The sequence below is a fragment of the Dermacentor silvarum genome, chromosome 7, assembly GCF_013339745.2.
Source record: "Dermacentor silvarum isolate Dsil-2018 chromosome 7, BIME_Dsil_1.4, whole genome shotgun sequence".
Lineage (NCBI taxonomy): Eukaryota > Metazoa > Arthropoda > Arachnida > Ixodida > Ixodidae > Dermacentor > Dermacentor silvarum.
In genome coordinates this window covers 71,996,348-72,018,123 of record NC_051160.1, presented here as the reverse complement: position 1 = coordinate 72,018,123, position 21,776 = coordinate 71,996,348, and the positions used below count along the sequence as shown (strand labels likewise).

At 44.9% G+C, this 21,776-nt stretch overlaps 1 protein-coding gene across 1 annotated transcript; it reads left to right on the top strand.

Moving 5' to 3' along the window:
- The first annotated feature begins 4,456 nt into the window (after positions 1-4,456).
- LOC119458204 (uncharacterized) lies at positions 4,457-20,774 on the top strand. The gene is made up of 5 exons (XM_037720028.2): positions 4,457-4,580; positions 13,262-13,400; positions 15,030-15,175; positions 17,521-17,650; positions 18,768-20,774. The coding sequence occupies exons 1-5, from the start codon at positions 4,529-4,531 to the stop codon at positions 19,018-19,020; spliced, it is 720 nt and encodes a 239-aa protein (XP_037575956.1). The 5' UTR covers positions 4,457-4,528; the 3' UTR covers positions 19,021-20,774.
- Positions 20,775-21,776: the final 1,002 nt, after the last annotated feature.

Genomic DNA, 21,776 nt, shown 5'->3' with positions numbered 1-21,776 from the left:
CGCGTGATAGTACACGACAATGGGGTCGTTCTAGTGTGCATCAATGTTATGCACCGGAGATGACACAGCCGTGCCTGACGCTCGCATAATTCGACCGGTTGGCCTCTTCATGGCCCTGACCGGAAATGTCTGCCCAATACAGCAACCTTATTTCGGGGGGTTCACGTAAGCGTTCCGATTGATGAAAAAGACGCAGTCTTTGCGATACCTGTTCAAAGCTCTATTCTTAAAACAAACGTGATCGGTTGATAATAATTATCCTAGAGGAGAGTGGCGTCGTTAGGTGGAATTCGATGCAGCGACACCGTGCAGTCGCCTTGCATCCGAGTATCCGTTCATAAATTGTTTTTTTTTCTGTACAGGTTTCATGCTGTTGTAGTACTCATCATGTGTTGTTGTTTGCACTGCTGTTTTAAAAGTTACCTAGTAGTGCCGCCCTGTGTGAAGTTATATACTGTGAGATGCTTGTTTTCTCATTAAACCTGTACGTGTAAGTGTAGTATATGGTACATCCTGATCACGAGGCAGGGAGTAGCCTTTCCTTATTAGTACAAAAGCTTTCTTTCATCATTCGGAAACAAATAAAGAAAAAGAAAGCAAGAAGAGGAGCATGATGTGTTATCACTACTGAATGACACCGACGCTTAACCTTCAGAGCTCGCAATACTGTGGGTTTTCACGAGGCAAACGGTAATCTAATGTAAGCCACAACCTGGAAGCGGCTAAACATCCACCCCTCATGGCGGTGGATGATCAGAACGCACAAGGAGCTTCGCTCGAATTATTGACGGAGCGTGAATAGGCAATGAAATGGAATAGAATCGTCACATTACCCCGGCGTTGGTATGAGACTTAGAAAAAAAATCAGATTGGCAGCACTGTGCCATTCCTTGAACAGCAAAGAAAATGATCGAAGGTGGCATGAATGCATAATGCGATCGGAACGTGCATACGGCCAGCGAAAATTTTCCCGTCTAGAATCGTAATCACTGCACCTGCTCAATAAAAATTATGCTTTTTGCACTGTCGGTAATAAAGTTCAGGAATGTGGCAGTCTGGGCGCTTCGGTATTCTATTTTTAACTGTACAAGCGCAAGAAAAACACGCACTAAAAAAGGCACTGATACACACACAGCGCCTGTGTGTGTGTGTGTGTGTGTGTGTGTGTGTGTGTGTGTGTGCGTTTTTTTTTCTTGCGTGTTTTCCTTGGGCTTGTACCGTTCGTAAAAAGAACTGCCGGTGAGTGCGAAAGCTTGCATTAGGAAATTATTTACGGCCCTGTGACAACATTAACATTTTAGAGGTATTAGTATGGTCACAATACAAACCCTTTCCCGCAAGTTAACCGACACGACAGTATAAATGAAATTAAATGTAAAGTTAAGAGGGCATGCTGCATGAATGCACTGGCAACAGCCGGGTAACCGTGCATAATCACTTTTTTTATTAAAGTAGGTGCTATTTTGTGCGTACCCCATATGAGAACGTTTATTGAGAACACTCCTGAAAAAAAAAAGCTATGTGGATAGATTTATTAGAGTATAGAAGATGTGCTAGTGTCATCGGGCGTGCTTACTCAAAGAAACATAACATTTCTTGATGGGAAAATTCCGCAGGCAGTTGTAATATGCAGGAAATATACTAAAACCTGTGGCATCCCGAAGCAATTGTGGCTTTTGCTAAAACATACACGGCGTCACAGTGAGGAAAAATCATAGAATCCAGATTACGCTAATCAAACCAGCGCTGCGTGGTCACTCCCAAAACGTGTCATCGTTGTGCCCGAGCATATGCCTCAAGGCCAGACACGCATATGCCAGACATCATAGTTGATGATTTAACACGTGCGTGCGTGAGTGTGTTTGTGTACCCATGTTAACATGTTAATACACGTTAACATGCAGTCATGTGTTAACATTCATACATGGCAACAATTCGGCCTTGTCACGCACATAGTAAAATGGTGCGGGAAAAAAACGAGGATTTTTAATTGGGTTCAACAATCCTTGCGCTGCTCTCAAAGACATTGACATCTCTCTCATCAACACATCTCATAGTTCTATATATTTCTGTCTTAAAGGAATGCCTTGTCTTGGATTCATCCTGACTTTCGCTGTATTGCAAGCAGATATTGATGAAATTCGGAATATTCCTGCTGAACAAAGCTAAAGGTCATTTTGTGTTTAAAGACAGTGCCAAGGCCGCCCCGGATGATGATGAAAATGAACAAGAAATGCTTGATTCTTAGGCGGCTGAAAAATTTATCTGGTTTAATAAGAAAAAAAAACTGAAGGATTCTTTATAAAAACAGGAGACGGCTACGTAGAAGTGGTCGCATATAAGTTGTGCGAAAAAACCAGGGACATCATCATTTTATTATTTCATTCATCTTGTAACCGCAGTACAGTGCCCTGCAATGCGTGAAAACAATTCAAAAGAAATCGCGTAAACTTTATTCCTCACCCTGTTTTTATATTTGGTTTTCTGATTCGAACGGCCGTTGCCTGCGGTATTCAGTGCACGCGTTAAATACTATTTTGGTATGTGATTTTCATAAGCCGTATTCTGTTCAGTAACTAGCACGTTTGCTCGCATTCCTATTTCAGAAGTTTAGTGCTGCCTTGATTTTCATGTCTTCTAATGCGTGCAATTTAGCGGATCCACGATTTTCATGGCTATTGACGGTGTTATTCTTTTTTGCGTAGTCTATAGTGTGCGTACCTTGCCAGTAAAAGCGTCTTTCTGTAAAACGCAAGCTATAGATTACATAACGTTATCATGTCACTCTTAACAAATTGGCTACAGAGGTTCAAAGCCTGTCATTGCTGTAGGACTCCTCGTAATATCTACATGGGTCTTTTCTTCGAATAATGTTATGCTAAAATTTCGCTTAGAAATGGGCTGTAGCCGCTTCTTTCGCTTGTGTAGAAGGGAGGCCGGCACGGAAAGTACTCAACATCGTCCACCACCTAAATTAAATCAATCTTCGGGTTTTACATGCTAAAACTGCAATGTGATTGCCAGACATGCCGTAGTGGTGGACTCTGGACCTGGGGTTCTTTAGCGTGCATCCAGTGCACGGTACACGAGCGGTTTCCATTTCACCTCCATCGAAATGTGGCTGCCGTGGTCGGGATTGTACCAGTGGCGTCGAGCTCAGCCACGCAACTTCGTAGTCATTAAATTACCGTGGCAGGTAGTCTACCACCACATCCCCTGAACTGTCACAATAAGTACACTAAATATTCCGTCATAAAAATTTATGCCGGTTAGTATGCTGATTGATTCCTTACTGCGCAAGAAGGGGCGGTTTTTTTTTTCGGTTTAACCCCTTGATAGCATATGACTGGTGTCAAATTTCCGGAGGTAACTTCGAATATGTACGAAAACTTTCCATTGGGAGGTATATTTAGCTAACTTTTCCATGTTGCACCGACTTATTGGAAAGCTGGGCAGGTGGGCAGGTATAATGTAAGGTTGCTTTCGCTCAGTTCTCTTCCTTTCTTATCCTCTGAAGTTCACGGCAGGCCGATTTAGATGGCAACGTGGGTGGAGCGCCGTTCGGCCCAATGACGAAAAGCGGAAAGGAATGGCATTGAAATGGAATCGTTGCTTTATGCCGGCCCTGGTGAATCGCTGCCGTATTTGCGGCATCGTTGGTCAGGCAAAGCAGCTGCCGACCAAGCTTGCCCAGATAAGCCGTCCTGAAGAAAGAGCTCCGCCGTCCCAACTTTTTTCACATATCGAGTACCGAAACTACCCCCATCTGCGAAAGAGACGTTACGCAAGCTCCACAACGGGATTCATGCCGCACGCAATTTTATTTTTTCACAGCGTGAAACACGTACATGATTCTGGGCTTCATTTTTCTTTCCTACATGAAACATAGACGCATCGACAAATCCTACCAAGCAGAGAGAATCCGCGCAGTAAATGTTCACTCGACAAAGAATGGGCGCTATTTCAGTGGTGGTTGGAAGGTGGTGTGGGTGCATTTTGGGAGAGGGGGTGGCGGGCCATAGTTCCTGGCAGTGAAACTGCGTGCTGCTCTTCCACAGTGGCACGAACGGGCCGCCGTCGTCTCCCGAGTGCTGTCGTCAAGGTAAACATGTTTCCAAATCGCCGCGATTGAGAGGCATGCTAGTAGCAAGCAGCGAATGCTACACCCGCTCCCCCCCCCCCCCCCCCCCCCCCTCCGCCCTACACACGAGTAGCATTGGTTCAAGGCGTAACACCACCCTTTTCCCTTTCTTTCGCGCTCAAGTTGCGAGGGTGCGCGGCAGTGCGTGCGTGCGTTCGTGCGCGGTACTCACTTGAACGTACGGGGAGTGCGTGACATTTACTTTTTTTTGTGCGTGTGTGTTACGGCGCGCGTGTGTGCGTGTATGTGTGCTTTCGTGCGTGCGTTTTCGCATCCGTTTCAGCCGGCGAATGTTTACTGGCATGGCGGCTGGCCAACCCAATAAATGGCAACCGCCGGCCACACCGGCAGTCGAGCGATTGCCAGTCCGCACTCGTGAAGATCAAGATGAACCGCGCGCTCTCGTTTGTGTGCTTGGGCTTGGCCTGCGTTGTCGGAGGTGAGTGGTGATCTCGCGTGGCGGTGGTTCTGAAGCACTGCGCGACGAGTACCTAGGATGTGCTGTGCGAAGTTTTCACGGGGGTTCAGGTCTGGCTTGTGATGTTTCGATGATCCACTGAGCGACAAAGTTCAAGGATTCTGTAAAAACATTCCAGTAACTATCTGTACCTTTTTTATGCTATACTGACGCTTTATTAGATTCAAGCATCGTAGTTGGCTCGCGGATCAAGCTCGTCACTGGAGAATAATTTGACTGACTGAAGGGGTTTTATAATCTTATGCTGCGAGTAGTCTTTGAGAGATGTTTTTGCAATTCACAACGAATACCTAGGATGTGTTGTCCAATTTTTCATAGGAGCTCAGGCGTTCCTTAAGATATTTCGGTGATGCACTAAGCGACAGTGCTCAAGGACTCTGTAAAAAAATCTTTAAATTGAAAATCTTTGATTTTGGCTAATTTTGGCTATTTGACATAACGCCGTGTAAATCTTAATATATGAGGTATTCAAAATACGACCACATGCTCGGCTGCAGATCATTGTAGCCTCTGTACGTCTTCGGCAGATCAAGAATATGTTTTCGTTGAAGTTAAGAGGGTGTTGAAGAAAAATGACACAGCAGAAGTGCTTTTTACACACTGGAGATTAAATTTGATGAGAGCTTTCAATGAATGTGCGCCTTTAAGTTTAATGGAGGGGTGCGTTCCCAGGGTATGCAAGAGTGCTCCGTATTTTAGTGACAGCTAGCTGCTAGAGGCTCATAAAAGTGATCACAATTGCATGGCTTTTCATTTACGCAACACTAGCGACAGCTTTAAGGTAATGCTGTCCCTACGTGTACTGTACTTCCGTGCCATGAAAAAATGTTTAGCCATATGATTCTGTATCGAATCCCGACCAATGTATCGAATCCCGTTCCGGCCTCCTAATTATTAGCCTCAGTGGTTGTGAAAGTAAGTAGCAATTTTAGTTGCCCTGCGTAAGTATCATCGCATTCAATCTGAGCTCCCGCTTTCGAAGGTTCAAGTTCAAATTGGGGTATTTTTCGTTGCTAGTGCTGAAATATGGCACCCGTGGAAAGAACTTGCGGTTTCTGCAGAATAAGCCAATAATGCCTTGTCGGGCCACTTGATCCCTATAGTTCGTACATCTGTGTGGACTTGAGCACGAACGTTTGAGCACGGAGATTTGTTTAAGTTAGCGAGGCAGCAGCTGTAGCCTGACGCAAGCACAGCTTCGTCGCCAACAGCTGCCAGCTGCCTGCGTGACGTACGATGCTCGCCGAGGTAGAAATGTTGACGAGAGGTGCACGCATAGAGAAGTAGGACAAATATCTAAATAGGATTTAAGCTTTCGTATCTCTTGTGTCACAGTGGTACATCTATTGTGGGAGATGGGCTAGGAATGGACACGTACACTGTGGCACATACACAGTTGTTGTACAAACCCAGTGTCGAATGTGTCTGCTCAAGCACATACCCAGCGGCCCAAGTTGTCTATAAGACACACAGCAGCCAGCAGCAAGCGGTCGGTTTGGGGCCATACCCGGCGGCAGAAGTTGCATATAACTTTCTATAAATATATACTCAAATATATTCAACGGGGAAACGACGACGAACGCCAAACCCCAGGGAAGATGCAAAGAATGCTTCGCTTTAGAACAGCGTGTGTCTGATTACTATCTTTAAAATATTTTGTTAGTCTCAACGACTCTTCCTTAATGAATTGCTAACAGATGTGTAAGCTAAGGACTCTTTTTTTTTTCAACTTGCAAACTGCGAGTCAAGAGAACAATGCAAGTTCAGGGGACATGACAAAGTTTCTTCAGGTTCGGGAAGATGGAAAGATATTCAGCGTGTGTGAATCCTTCTGCACATACGAAGGCCCACACATGTGACAAAAAGAAAGAGAAAAGGAAAAGAAACGTACGTTAAGCATAGCAGCAACGAATCGAAAACGTGACACGCTTGTACCCACGCCTACCTCACTAAATTGCAGATCTTGAGCCGGAGATAATATATCCTTTATTCTGGATACTGTCGGCCTCCTGCGAGCTCTGTTCACCTTTGCTGTGGAATCGGGCATTCTCCGCATGGTGTAACAGTGCGCGGAAGCATTCTTCGGTGGCTGGCCCTGTCCTCATCTCCCAATTCCCCAACTCCATTACCCTAAATAGGCAGACGAGCGATCCCTCTTTTGATACGTCTTTACGATAGCATACCATTCTGTATAGCCTAGCCGAGAGAAGCGGCTCTCTGCGCAAGCGTTCTTATCTATTGCGCTGATCGATTCTGTGACAACGGCATTTATATGGGGTGGGAATGCAAAATTGCATCAGCGCTTACGTTTGGTGCACGTTAAACAACTCAAGGCCATTAAAATGAATAGAGTCCCCAGTATACGGCACCTATCCGAGGATTAGCTGCGTGAGGGAATTGAAACCCAATCAATCAATCAGTCAGGGCCAGTAAACTTTAGCATTGCTTGGAAACATCCTCTGAATCTTCTATACACAGCTTAAGTTCACGGTCGCACTACGACTTGACGTAACCGATGAGTGAGCCGTAGGGCAGTGAACAAGAAAGTGTATGAAGACGGATTCTTTTCTCAAACCAATCTTTCTCGCGGCAATCTGGTGCATTCGTTCCGAGAAGGTCTGTCCTTGAGTAACGGGCGACCTTGATAGAAAGCGCGCTATGTTACCCCTGATATGTCCGAGTATTTCCCTGTTGCCTCAATTTGAAAGATTAATTATCTCATTCCGTAGCCCCTACTGCATGCGGACGTTGCGCTTCCTCGATTGCTCAATTCTCTGACAATGTGGTGCTCTACCCGGGAGCAGCTGACGAGAGCAAGGCTACCAAAAATAAGTAGAGAGCAAGAGCGCTGCTGAAACTATGCCGCTATCGACTTCGCATCGCGGGGATCAACAAGTTGTGCAACAAACCATTGACATCCAATGTTTGCTGTGACGCGGTACCTCGTGCGTCAGACGCTCTAAGTTTAACCTCGACTCGCGCCTCTCGAGATAAGTGTCAGATGAGCGCTTCTACAATTGTATCGATTTCTGCGCAAGAAGATTAATATGATACTTCTACGGCCTAAATTTAGCATGTGTTATGGGCTGTCTCGAGTCAAGTGATATATCGACAGACTCATTTGTTATTTTATTACAACCGCGCAAGGTTCTGATTTGTATGCGGGACGAGTTCTAAAAACAGGGCTTCACTAAGGCTTGCGCTGTACTTTGCTCAGAGGTCGAGGTCCCACATCGGGTGTAAGTCTTTCACATGCGATTTAGTCTCGCAAACGATTGAGCAATGCCAAATCGTGATTAGCACTTACAGTTAATGCCAAGCGCTGCGTCATGCAATAGTGCAGGGCACATTGCTCTTAACCCTCTGACTTTATGTATAAGGACGAAGAGGAAGCTGCGGGATGTGCGTACCACGGTGAATAGTTATGTTTCAAGAAATTATTTCACATGAGTTGTAGCGTATTTGCGTGTCTTGAGTCAGATCGCGCCAGGTTAACCTCCTTGATTTTCCTTTCTTCGCTCTCGTTTATTGATTCAATACCCTTTTCAAAAATGCAGCAGTGAATGAATGGAATGCAACATATGGGGTTCCAGATTTATTTTGCGGCTCCACTCCTTTTTTTATTCTGGCTGGTATTTAGCTGAATTCTCGTTGAGGCGCACAACATTCCACCGGCCGCGGTGACTTACCGGCTATAGTGTTGCGTGCCTAAGCTCGAGGTCGCTGGTTCAACACCCGGTCGTGGCGGCCGCATTTAGGTGGTGCAAATATTGCAAAAACAAAACGCTCCTGTGCTTTGATTTAGGTGCACGTTAAAGAGCCACGGGTGGTCAAAATTAATCCTCGAGTCCCCCACCACGGCGTACTTCAAAATCCGATAGGGGTATACTGGCACGTAAGCACTCCAGAATTAATTTTAGCAGAAGCTTCCCTACGGCTGGTGCTTCCCAGACTGCAGTTGTGCCAATATCAAACGTTGAAGCCAATTCGTGGCTGCTAGACATCTCCCATTTCGACGTCTGCACTTTCGCTAAGACTGATCAAATAGTTGAAACGAGAGAACAATAAAGCCGACTTTGCTGCGAATTTTTCAACAATCCGGCTGTTGTCAATACTGGCTATAGTGTGTCTAAAATTTGCGATCGCGAACTACTTTACAGTTCAATGAGCCATATATTTGCGATACCCACAAGCACTTGACGATGTTTGAACTCAACGGTATCATTAAGACGCGAGCCATATTTATTGACACTTGTTTCAATGAATATCTAGCTTTATCTTCCCATCCTGACGCTGATCGTTGAAATAAGCATTAAAAGGGCTTCTTTTTGGAGTGCTTCTCGTGCACGCATATTTGCCTTAAACAGCCTCACCCCCTCCATCTTCCCTTAGGCATCCCATAATAAACATTTAGTGCACGTTGCGGAAAATTTGGAGGTGTTTGTTGCATTGTCTTCATGGTGGCCGGATTCAAACGACAGGAAGCCCGACATCTCATTGCCTGAAAGCGATGTCTAAACCTCATGTATGCCATTCGCATGCTATCCTATGCAATAACATTACATAGCTGAACAACAAGGTCTGTGGCTCGAGTCACTGCTTAACCTGCCGGCTCTTAAGTGTTAACATACTGACTCAGCTTGCAGGACGCATCAGTTTGAATAGGCTGTAATATACTTGGTAACCTACCCATTGTCTTCTGGGTGGCATATGCACCTACGGCTACTGTGCAATTACTTAAACCTCAGCGATGCACGCTGGCGCCTAGCAGCACAGTTTGTAGCATTTAATTTGCAGTATTTACCGTTTCCATAGAAAAGTCACCATTCATTCGACACGCAAAATGCAACATGAGATTGAAGCGTATTTCCACAATGCAAATTCCAACTTCATTACGCAACTGGTTTCTTTATAGTAGTTCGATATCTTGGGAGTACGTTTGGCATGTTGGTACGCACAGATATGTAAGCCGGCCCTGATTAGAAAAAGAAAATTGAGAAAACGGAGCGCATTCTTTTTCCTCATAAGCTGTTCAGCGTATTATGTGCGTTAACAATGTGCTTGAGAATTGTAAAGGACGCAACACAGGCAAGCGAGCTCCCTATCGAGTTAACTGTTTTTATTCTTATTAAAGCACGGACAACATCTTTACGGCCATTAAAGGCGAGACAATATGACCTCGGCCAGGCTTTCCACGGTTACGGCCACACAACACGCAACCGTCCGCACGCCACGCAGCCTTCCCGATTAAAATAAGCGTTGGCGAAATCAAAATGTTCTCCGGGAGGGAAGAACTTTATCGAAAAACATCGTTCGAGTGTTTACGCCTAGAGGCGGTATTGTGCTTGAGCTATCGCGTAAGGAAAATGTGCAGGTAAACTTCGCTTAGAGAAAAGGCGGGGATCGCCCAAAGAAGCAGAAAGCCCAATCAAATATCAGATTAAAGGTTCAAACAAGCGTAGCCAAAACCGTACATGCATTGAACAACGAACTTACTTTTTTGGTATTATAAGAGCCAGATAGAATGCAGAACACGACTACGTGTATTGTTTCACCGACTGCGGTATATATAGGTTATTACGCAAGCATTTGTTTTTAACAAGTATATATATATATATATATATATATGTATTATACACCATATATAAGTCCCTCTCTCTCTCTCTCTCTCTCTCTCTCTCTATATATATATATATATATATATATATATATATATATATATATATATATATATATATATAGGCTTTCCGAAGCACTTTCTTTTTTCAAGAAAGCTAAGATGCTAATCTACTCGACCACCTGCTATTCTGCTCTTTCGAACACACTAGTTGGTTGACTTTACGCACGTATTTTATTTAGGCTATAACAACCATAAAATGAACTATAGGAAATGCCGAGCTATGCAGCAGTGGACCGGTTATTTTCAGCATTTTATTCGTCAGAAAGAGAAACGATTTTTTTTTCGAGAGGAATACGAGGAATTTTAGTGCCTTTATAGGGATGAACAGGTGTTGCCTTGACAACGGAGGCTGGAGTAATTGTATACGTCTAAGCCGCCGCACAGTACAACGCTTCTTTTACTACTCGACTTAAATACCCATGCACTATTGACTGGTCGCGTTCTCGATGCTAATTACCACATGCGGCGATTCAGACATCCTCCAGGCTGTTTTGCCACGTGCCGACATTTCACCCGCGTCGCGCTGTTGTTAAAATCGCCGCTTTTTCCTCGGGCAGTACGCCAAACCTGTCGGGCATCGTAGAATACCAAAATACGACACTTGTGCGTGTCTTCAACGCTCCTTCACGCGATGGTCCGTTGCTTTTATACATATCTGATTCCCGAGGCCGGCTTGTGCGAGAAGCAGCAGTGCTCAGACACTTTCCGTGTCTGAGGTAACTAATCCTACGCTTGACCGCTTGACTACTGTAGTCGAATTTCGCCAACGTCGAATATTCGCAAATGCTGCGGACAAAGACTCGACGTGCCTCAGTGAGGATACGCAGAAAATTCTTTGGAAATATTCTCATGCCAACTGAGGTGCTCGACTCCAGCACAAAGCAGCTTTAAGGAGAGCAGGGCAATGAATAGGCAGTCAAGTGGTTGGAATGTCACTCAACACCTATTGGGACATGTGAGTCCACCAGCCAGGGTTAACGCGCACTAATTCTCATTAAAGCCTCCATATTTCACATTGCGTTGCCCCTTTTAACAGGCTGTCCTGACTGCACGCCATTGCATTTTGTTGCAAAGTATGACACGTACCTAAGAGATAAGATGAGATAAGAGAGAGATATGCGGCGCCTCGAAAATGACGTGCCTTACTTAACCTCAATAGTTGCTTGGAGTAATTGCGAGAAGGCTGTCTAAAGTTTTTAACATCCGTAGCTGGCATAAAGTATCAACAGTCGCGACAAATAATTCGGGTCATCTCTGTGTAATAACATAGCCTAAACAATGTGAGCATCCCTGCAAAACTGATATGAAAGGAGCACCAGCAGCAGGTACCAGATCACGAGACACAAGAGCGCGTTTAACGGAGGCGAAAGTAGGCGCCTATTCTGTAAACAGCGTGACATTACAGTGGACTTAATATAAGAACACACTAACAAAACCGCGTAAAATCACTAGGAAAAGTTTGAAGGTAGCGGCCACAACAAAAAGATTTCTTTCTAATTTGTGGCACCATTGCTTACCAAACTCTTGTTCGTGAGTGTACACGCATTTTTTTCTAGCCAGTTTCGAAAAGAAAGCATTAGAAAAAGCTGCTGAGGCTACCTATAGAGTTATCACAGCAACACTGCAATTTGAGCAAGAAGCCGTCGCAACAAGCCTTAAAAGCAAGCTCTTGAAAAAGCTAAGTGTGGGAGCAGCTCTATACGACAGAACGCAGGTTCTGGTTTGTTGCGCCTTTTACTTTCTGTTCTAGCTTTGTGGAGAAAGAATGCCATCATAATGTGCAATGCAAACAAGCGCTCGCAGTTTACAAGCATTTGTCGTCGACAGCCTGATGACGCAAGCGGGTCGGAGATGCACCCTAAGTTTAGCCCGACAACGTAGGAAGAAGACGCTGCTGACGGAAGTCGGAGATGACAGTAGCTAGGAGAACAAAACAGAAGACTCGACAAATATTTATACCTGCAAGCCAAGAACGCCACCGATGATATCGCACACGCTCGGCTCGTATTAACCTTGAAAGCCCGTTCCTGTATTCAAGTCTCGGCTCTTGAATTTTCCCTCGCGCGAACGGCCGTCGTAATTGCTCCGGCTTATCGCCGTTTGAATCGGGAGTATTGAGCCCTTTGCCTGGACTGCTCTCGGTCGACAGAAACAAAAGACAAAGACGAGAAAAGTATACCATCTCATCTTTCACAAAAGCAGAAACGGGCTACGTGACAGGATGCGCACAGCTTGGGTTGTTTTATTTTGATTTTTGTTTCCCCAGCAGGAAGGTTGCATTCATTTGTGTGTAATGTGTGTGCTGAAGTGAAACAACATTGGAGAGTACTGGCTGTCGTTGTCGGTTGTTGTGTTGCCAACGTTAGACTCAAAGGCCCGCGCCTATTTCCGCACAAACAGCATATCGAGAACAAAGACCTGGGAACAAAATAGGAAACAACATCGTTGCAATAGCGGGAATGGCGTTCTTGTTTTTCATGCGGGAAATGAGATGGTAGCGCCGTCCTTCTGGTGAGCGTCTGCAGTTTAAATTGAATATAGTTACAGCTGGGCGTAGCAGCCAGGTTTGTTTCTGGAAGACAGCAGTGCAAAATTTTGAATTTGAATACGAAGGCAACGCAGGTAACTTAGAGATTTAATAACATAGGCAAATGACAGTGGTGGACACTGCATGTATTCGTACTTCGTGGGCATTTGATTCAAGAAATTGGGGGGGGGGGGGACCGTTATGAGTAGAATGCACCGAACTGTAGGTTTGCGAAACTCTTAAGCTATCATTATTTGCTACTGCGGATCTACATTAACAACCACTTTTCCCTCCTTATTTTTTGCAGGCATGCTGAGCCGCTATGAGTATAACGAATGCCGTTATGGGTTTTTGAAACTTTGGAGCAATCACTATTTCCATAATCCTTAAGCTCAAGATTAACGTCCACTTTTCTCTCGTGATCTTTTTTTGCAGGCGTATCTGGTGCCGCCCTATACAAGGACGTTTCTGGATGCTCGACTGCTGAAGCTGAGAAGTGCGGATATGACTTCGTCCCTTACTTCCTTAAGCCAAGCCTAGCCGACGATGCCAAGAGCCTTGTAACGCAGTGCACGTAAGTAGGCTTTGCGCGACGAAATCTAGCTGGGCGATTGATTGCTTACGAAAGCTTCCAGGCTGTGCCAGAGATGCTAAGCCTCAGCTATTTGGGATACGGGTTAATTTAGACCACATGGGTTCTTTAGTGGGCGGCAGAGACCAAGCACGTGGGAGGTTCTAAATCTAGGAACACCATAGGTCAGGCCTTCCGGCTTGGCGCTGACCAAGCTATCGTGTGCCGCTATATCATTCACAGCGCTATAGTCACTGATACGTCGCAACGTGTGCGATATTTGTCTGAATATATTTCGGAAGGAAAGAGCAGGATTCAAGTACAAAGTTTCATGGGCACTTCTGTGCGTTATTCCGAACACCCAATGGTTCTGATGGTTCTCTCAAGATGAAGTCTCAAGAGAACTTACTCTGCAGGCCACTGATATGTCCGTATATCATGTCATTAAAGGTCGTCCTGCGGTAGCGCTGTACTACAAGCCTGAAATTTCCGCACAGCACATAAGACACCACGCAGCACAGGTGTGGTACTTTTCCAGGTCCCCGCAAATGAAATGTCCCTTGCTGAGTGACGGTGGCTCAAAATCTGCAACGGTGCAGGTTTTCAGCACGAATGTCAAAAGATTGTTAGGCTATTTAACCACGAAAATAAGTTACGATGATCATCTGCTTTTGAGCCTTATACATGTAAACAATCGTATCTCTCAATCCTTAACTACTGTCCAGCAGAAGATCTATAGCATTTGAGAGCAAAATCGTCTACAAAACGCGTATTTCTTTTTTAGCCCCTTGAACACTGAACACCTAATTGCGATTGTGACTACACATGTGCGTTAATATCGACGCGCTACGCTAGCAGACTCCGAGCGCGGCTTCTTCAATCAGAGATTTGCATGAAGTGCAAGTATTTTGAGATTAAGTTTATTACAGTTACCAACACACGACAAAAATTAAACCATCTTCCTGAAAAGCACCGCTGTGTGCTTGTGTTGATGATACGTGCGTTTTATTTTAGCGACATTGACCAATATAGGTTCAACAATGAGTAATTATTGTCTGAATGCACACTACGCAATGTCAAAATGTCAAACAAGCTGCGTACAATGCGGGGAGACAGTGTTCGTGTAAATCTTGTGGGGCACTGGTACAAACTTTCGCTATCTGGCTCGCAGCTTCGTGTTTTGGGCTCCCTGAAGGGTCGCAAACGCTGATTATAATAGTAGATCTAGACAAACTATTGTGTTGCCAGATTGTTCTCGGTATAAAAGGTAAGCGCGTAGATTCCATTATATACCGCCTGTCGCCCATTTACTACATAAGTGGAACACAGTGAATCACTTCTTTAACAATTATGCCTGCTTTGTGAACGCGGTGTCAAAACTGCCACTACTTGTGCTGTTCACGCCAGCTACGTTTGCGATATCGCATTAAGACGATAACGGTATGCGTTGACGTGTGTCATCACACGTCTGCCAAGTGTCATCAATGCCTACTTTGTCGATATTTGTCAGCCGCATCCACTCGAAATTCAAGTTTACAGGCGTTGACAAATGTCAAGAGTTGTGTATGATATCTGCATACATAATCAGGATTATCCACGTTTCACTCACAGTTCTTTCAACTGTCATTGCAGGTTATTCAAGAGACAACTGAAGTGCGGTGAAGACTTCGCCGTCAAGTGCCTGGACGGTCTCCCTAAGGGCGTCATCTTGCTTATGCTCAGGGCAGCCGTTGACGAGTATGGGATGTTCTGCAACACAACCAACCCAAAGCATAAAGGTCAGTGCACCTACCGCCCATGTGCGTCATTCTTGGGAGCTCGCCTCTCGCCCCTGCTTAGCTGGTTGAGTTTAGCAACGTATTTAACGCAAATAGCATTTCTAGCCTACTTAGCCACTTTAGGTCATTCTGTCTCTTGAAGTCGCTCAGTCGATAAAAAAAAAGAATGTTTAAAATTTTTCGGCTGCTGGGTGGAATCGGTCCCACGTCACACGGATTTGTCAAGCACAGCAGTCCGACGCTTACGCGCCGGGCCACGGATGCCCTCAGACATCCCTGGCGGTAGCACGCACCGGTGCGCTACGAATCTTGGAAGCCACGCAAAAGCAGGTAGACTATGCGCAGACATCGGGGTAAACCACTAGAGGGCCCCGCGTGTCCATCAGTCCGGCTGCCCTGTACACGGCTCGTACATTACGCATTTTGGAGGTGGCAATATGGTATGCCGCTACATTGCTTGAATTATAATCGAAATAACGTCGACACTTATCGTGAGTTGGGTTCTGCCGTAATTTTTATTGGCGTTCTTACACTCTGTCCTATATAGTACTTACGGGAATAGATGCTTGGGCTAGTTGCTACTGCAGTGCTAAAGCTAAGAGTGCGAAAACCACACAGTAATAAATAAGTCAACGAACGCTGTGGTGTTCATGTCTGGGTCTTTTACCGCAAAGCTGTTAGCTTCTTGGGATTTTTCGTGTCCGCGTGCGCAACTCTCGCTTACACAAAAATGTTGCAAAGAAGCGCCAAGTTTGCTGCTTCTCCAAGAGGCATCACGTGACGTCTTCAAGTGACATCATCACTTGAGTGGACTTCATCGCGTGACGTCACGTTGGACCTGAAGACGCCATCACATTAGGCCATCAGTCGATAGCGTCACGTTACGTCATTATTCTCGTATATTCGAATTACAATCCAAAGCTATCATGTCTGCAGCTTGTGTGTAAGTAGTACTTTACGAATTTTCTGACGCAATTTACTCTGAGACATTCAATTAGGCCAATAATACACTGGCGCTTGGTGGAGGGCCTTGAAGAATGATGATGTATGCTGCAGCGTGACGTACGTCACTCGTGGTGGTGGTGCCTGTTTAACGTCGGCAACAGCCCCACTGTACATTCACTATGACAGGGTGGATGGAGGCGGACTTTTTCGCGCTCTCGGTTTTAACAATACGTGCCGGCAACTAAGAACCCTGCCATTCTGAGCGTATTGTTCCCTCATAACAGTTGTCTTTTAGAGGAAAAGGGACATACGTTACGTAGTGGATGCCGGTTTCGATGTTCAGGGTTGGATTCACATCTGCACACTAAATGACACCTATAACCGCACTGCCAGCACAAACAGTGTTAATCACTGATGCACAAAAAAAAACGTAAAGAGACAAGTTCAAGAAGTAATTAGGAATCCTAGACATGGAAGCCGTTTCCACAGCAAGTGTTTCGGTAATTTTACGGAAAAAAGAACTAATTTATCAGCAAATCATGGAATCTAAAAATGAGCATTACTGCGTAGAAATTACATGCCGATTCGCTAAAATCGAATTTGAGTCCTATACATATGTTCCAGATTTTGAAGAGAATGGACGTCTACATTTCTAACATGATTAAAGATACGGCTAAATACCTCACATAGTATTTTTCTGTAGTGAATGCGTGCCTAACATGCCATGTCAGCCATGTTCTTTGTAAATCAATATTTATTTAGGAATCCAGCCCTGTGCACCAGAAGTGCTAGGCAAATGGTAGTGCAACAGAACCTGAAAAGAATGCCAATCCTAGGTCAAAGTGCTAGGTATGCTGGCCAATCATGATAGCTGATTGCTGAAGCGCTTTTGTGTGTGTGTGTGTGTGTGTGTGTGTCCGCAAATTTTCATGCATGTGCTGAGGTTGGTACTGGGTCCTTTATAGAAAGTTGGGGGGCTACCGGATTGTTTATGAGATATACGTAGTATAAGAGAGCGCCATAGTATGACTATCAATCCTACGGGTTAGTTTGTTTTGTTCTTGTTCGAATCGAAATTTTTCGTCCGTTCGCGATTGTTGCTGTTCAGTACTTTTCAATTAGGAAGAGGAACGCCCTTCAGTATTGGAAAGGGTAAATTAATAATTGTTCGGGGACCATCAGTTCAGGGCCTCGCTGGCAGCATGCATGAGAGCCTGCTCAATCAATTCTGCCAGGCACTAGCTGACCTAGATGGGTGCCAGAGGTAGACCGCCAATCTGGAGGAGCTGCGTGGGCTATAGTTGGGAGCGGAAGGGCGACTAGACGGCCCCATGAAAAGCCGCAAGCACCAGAACTCTGTTTCCAGTTTTCCCATTTTTTTCCCTTTTTATGAACCATAGAGTACCTGGATAGCATCAAGTGCATCAACAAGGCTGGTCCCGGAATCCAGAAGTGCATGAGCGACATGTTTGTGGACTTGCACCGTGCTTCCAAGGCCCCAGACCGTCAGCAGATTCCCTACTCTTGCTGGTGAGTTCTCAGTGTACATAGTTAGATGACCTTACACGTTAAGAGAGAAAAGGGCTCGCCGGAACATGGAGAATTGAAGCGATAACTATAGCCGAACGAAGAAGCTCCAGGATGAGGCTTCATGCTCTTCTTGGTCGGACACTTTTGATATTGCACGTTCGTAATCAAATCATGATGTCCTTTCTCAAGCCCGGTCTTTCACGAACTGCGGGTCTCGGATTTTAGAAAGGTGGATTCAAGTTCAGTAATAGGGCTCACCATGGTCGTTAGGAGCGTTTGTTCGTACTCTGCAGAAGCCGCATTTCTTTTCCGATGGTGCAGTGCTGAAATGAAGTTCTGTTGGAAAATGCTCCAAAATGTTCAGCAAGCAACCTTAGCGCGTGATTACGTTTAGCACATGCTATGGCGAATAAAAAACAAAACAAAAACCCTCTTTCTATGCTATTCAGCTGTATTGAAATATTGGTTTCCCAACAATGGCCGTTCCCGTGCCTCTAGTAAATGAAATGAAAGAGGCATACTTTCTTACATTGAACACAATGTCAATGGGAATGAAAACAACAGAAGGGACAAGAACTAAACCATCTGAGTTCTCGCTGATTCGTTGGGCCCTGGACACTAAATATTACGTTATAATGGTTAGTAATTACATGTACGGCTACTGAGGAAACATTCTTTTAGAGCAAACCCTTCTGTTGTGAAAAGCCTTATACACCACGTCTGTTTTATTTACTGCCCGAATGATGCCACTGCACACCCTCAATACTTTATTCTCTCATTGCGTTTTAGTTTACCGCAAATTCGTCTTCGATAATGTTTCTGCTCGCTCACTGGCCAATTCGTGACCCCCTCTCGAAAAGAGAATCATGTCACTTTATATTATGGAACAGCAGCCCTATCAAGGATCAACGCAACAAAGAACAAAAAGCTGCGTGATACAGAAAATTGCCTTCTCCAAGCACATTGTAATGACATCATTTTTGCTGGCGAGACAGTGAGCGCGATAAGCCTTGCCTCATGAATGAAATGCCACTGACTATTAAAGTTGATGCCTTGTCTCATTGGGAAATTAGCATTTTCACATTTTCCTGATTTCATGACCTTTTTTTTTGCGCAGCTATTACCACGACTTCGTGGAGTGCGCCGAGGTTGCCCTGAACAGAGGCTGCAAGCTGCCGACGGCCAAGAAGTTCTTCGACGACATCATCGAGCACGTGTTCGGCGAGGTGCTTAGCCTGGCCTGCAACAAGTACAAGAAGGGCACGGGAGCCTGCGAGGCGCTGGCCAGCTTGCCCACCAAGGATGACGCGAAGGCTCGCGACAAGGGATTCATCGAACCACTGGCCGTCATCGCCAGCAAGCTCGGCTAGTGCGCGTCGCTCTGTAGTTATGTAATGGTTATATACGTTCGTACACCACGCGGGTAACGGTGTGTCATGCTGGTATGTTGCCATAAGAGGTACAATAGCGGTTGTTATGGCGTTCAGCACGTGAGCCGGCGTTTCGGCGTTGTATAGGGGCTCAGTGTTGTATAGGAGCTCAGATAACCGACTATCTCTCTCCGAATGGAATCGAAATAGTGCGTTGCCTCATTGTTAACTAATTGCGCAAGTGCAAAAGGGCGAAACGTGCTCATGCATTAAAAAAAAAAACGAAACTGCGTTTGAACTTTCTTTATGTTCCTTCTTGCGTGTTCTCCTTTTGCTTACTTGCCCAATTAGTTAAGAATCGATAAAATGAACCAACTAGCCAGTCAAGATGTTCTATTACGCTAGGCTTCTACGCAGTTCCTGTTCGTTTGGTACTTGGTAGTGTTAGGGAGTGTGTTATAAAACACACACAAGATGATACCGGCATAGTTCAGTGTAGAATGGCTAGTTCTCATTAGCATAGAAGGTGGCATTAGCGACCATTATCAGTCTCTCTAACGCGAAGCTACGGACAGAAAAAAAAGAGAAAATGAAATGGAAGTGAGAAGGAGAGAGAATTAAATTTTTATTTTCGTTAAAGGTAATCCGAGTCAGGACCCGGCTCACCCTAGGTGAGAGGATTCCTTATTCCAGGAACCCTCTGGGACTTGGGCTCGGTTAACCGAAAAAAAAAGAATAAAATCAGCATTTTTTGCATACCGCTACGACAGCCCTCTCGATGGTTGATTTACAGAAGTGTTTCTGACATGCGAACGTGCGCGGGCAGACTTCCCATAAGAAAGTGCTATCACGGCGTTTTCAGCGGAGAGGGTACGGCGACAAGACACCGCGAAGCCCGATGACCCGCCGTGAAAGGGCCCCGGCATGGCGATTGCAGCTCGAAACTTCGCCAACGCCACCTCTCGGATTCCGTGTAAACTGTGATGTTGCGCAAGTGATAGAGACGATTTAGCTGGTTGTCTGAGAGGTGGCGCTGTGAGGTAAGGAGAGCTCGCGAAAGGGACCTTGAAGCTGAAAGTAGGCGCGGAGCACTTTCCTTCGGGAGGTTTGTTTCTTGTCGGGGCTTCGCTTGGCCTCAATGTTGTGCTCTTCATAATTCATCCGAACTAAAGGCATGTGGACATTGTTCCGAACCTTGTATACATGTCGGTAGTCCGTCTCTTGGTTGCAGCTTAATACAAGACTTGTGTTGTCTGTATTGTTGAAAGAAGCCAGTTAGTCCTAAATCGGCCATTTGTGCAATCTTATGCTCAATTTACCTGTGAAAGGAAAAACATTTATTTGCTTGTTGAACAAAGACTAAAAACATTCGCCGCTCTACGTTTATAAAAAGAAACACAGTGGACAAAGTTTAATCCGTTAAAGCAACGAAATAGGCTTGCGAAGAAAGCTCTTCGTAAGAGTCAGATAGCTGGCACACGCAGTCGTAAAATGAAAGGGAATCGCAGCGTTTTCGCAGTAATTGACAGCAGACGCCATGGTTGCTACCTATCGATAGCATATTAACTTACTTGCCGAGAAATCTGAGAATAGGAATGCGTAGTTGTGTCGTGTCCAGGAATGCGTTGTTGAGACGAGCAGCCATGTATGCATTGTGTGATGTATGTACATAAGTGTGATCATCATGAACGTGTTCATCTCTGAGAGCGCTGTGTTTGAGAATATGCGTGAAATAAAATGTCGCATCGTCAACACCCCTGCAGCCTTCTATAGTGACACTTTTATTTTCAATGAAAGACGCCGATCAGTTGCACATTTTTATGCTGCAACATATGGTGGATTCGACCAGGGCTTTGGAGTGAAGGTGTGACTTGTTCACTTCCCACGAAACACGGAAGCAGCTATTTTATGTTTAAAACATGTCTTGAGTGGATAATTCAAAAATCTAGCAGCTGTCTTGATCAAGGCATTTTGTAGCCGTGGCCGTCTAAAAGTACTTCAGTAAGGCCTGCTAACGTTACGCTAAAAGTTGTCTAACGGGCATCTTAAGAAGAACAATTGAAGACTTTTATTAGACATTTGCTCAAATTTCTGTGCCAGCTGTTACAGTAACACGAGGATCGTTCACAGTTACAATTTATTTTAAATGAGACACGGTCATCAGAGAAAAATACATTATCGAATAGGGTGATGCACAGGTAATTTTTCCAGATGTGAACCATGGAAATAGTGTAGCACAAGCGTGATTGGTCGGCTAGGACATTTTGCTTACACAGATCAATTGAATGCCGCCTGTCACAATTATTTTGTAAATAAACAAAGTACCAATCTGTATTGTATGCTGATGTCATGCCAACGTGCCCCCATTGACTCCACAAGGATGTCACCTCTGCACGGAACACGTCATCGTTGACAAAACTTTCGCTGGGTCTCCTGCGAACTGTAATTGTTTCTAGCAGGGAAACATTTTGTGAGTGATGCTGCAGTTCAAGAAGAAATTACATCATGATTTCAGTTACAGGCCGCAGGATAGCATGACACAAGCATTCGAAACAAAATGCTGTGCTAGAATGAATTCTTAAAGAAAGAAAGGATGGTTCCCATCTGGAAAAACACTCGGCGCACAACTCTATCTCGCAAAATAAATATTTTTTTCTGATGTCCATGCATGATTTAAAAGTAAATTGTAACTAACTTGGTGGCTGCCCTTTGTAAATCATTGTCGTATGCTTGTATAACATGACGCAGAAATAATG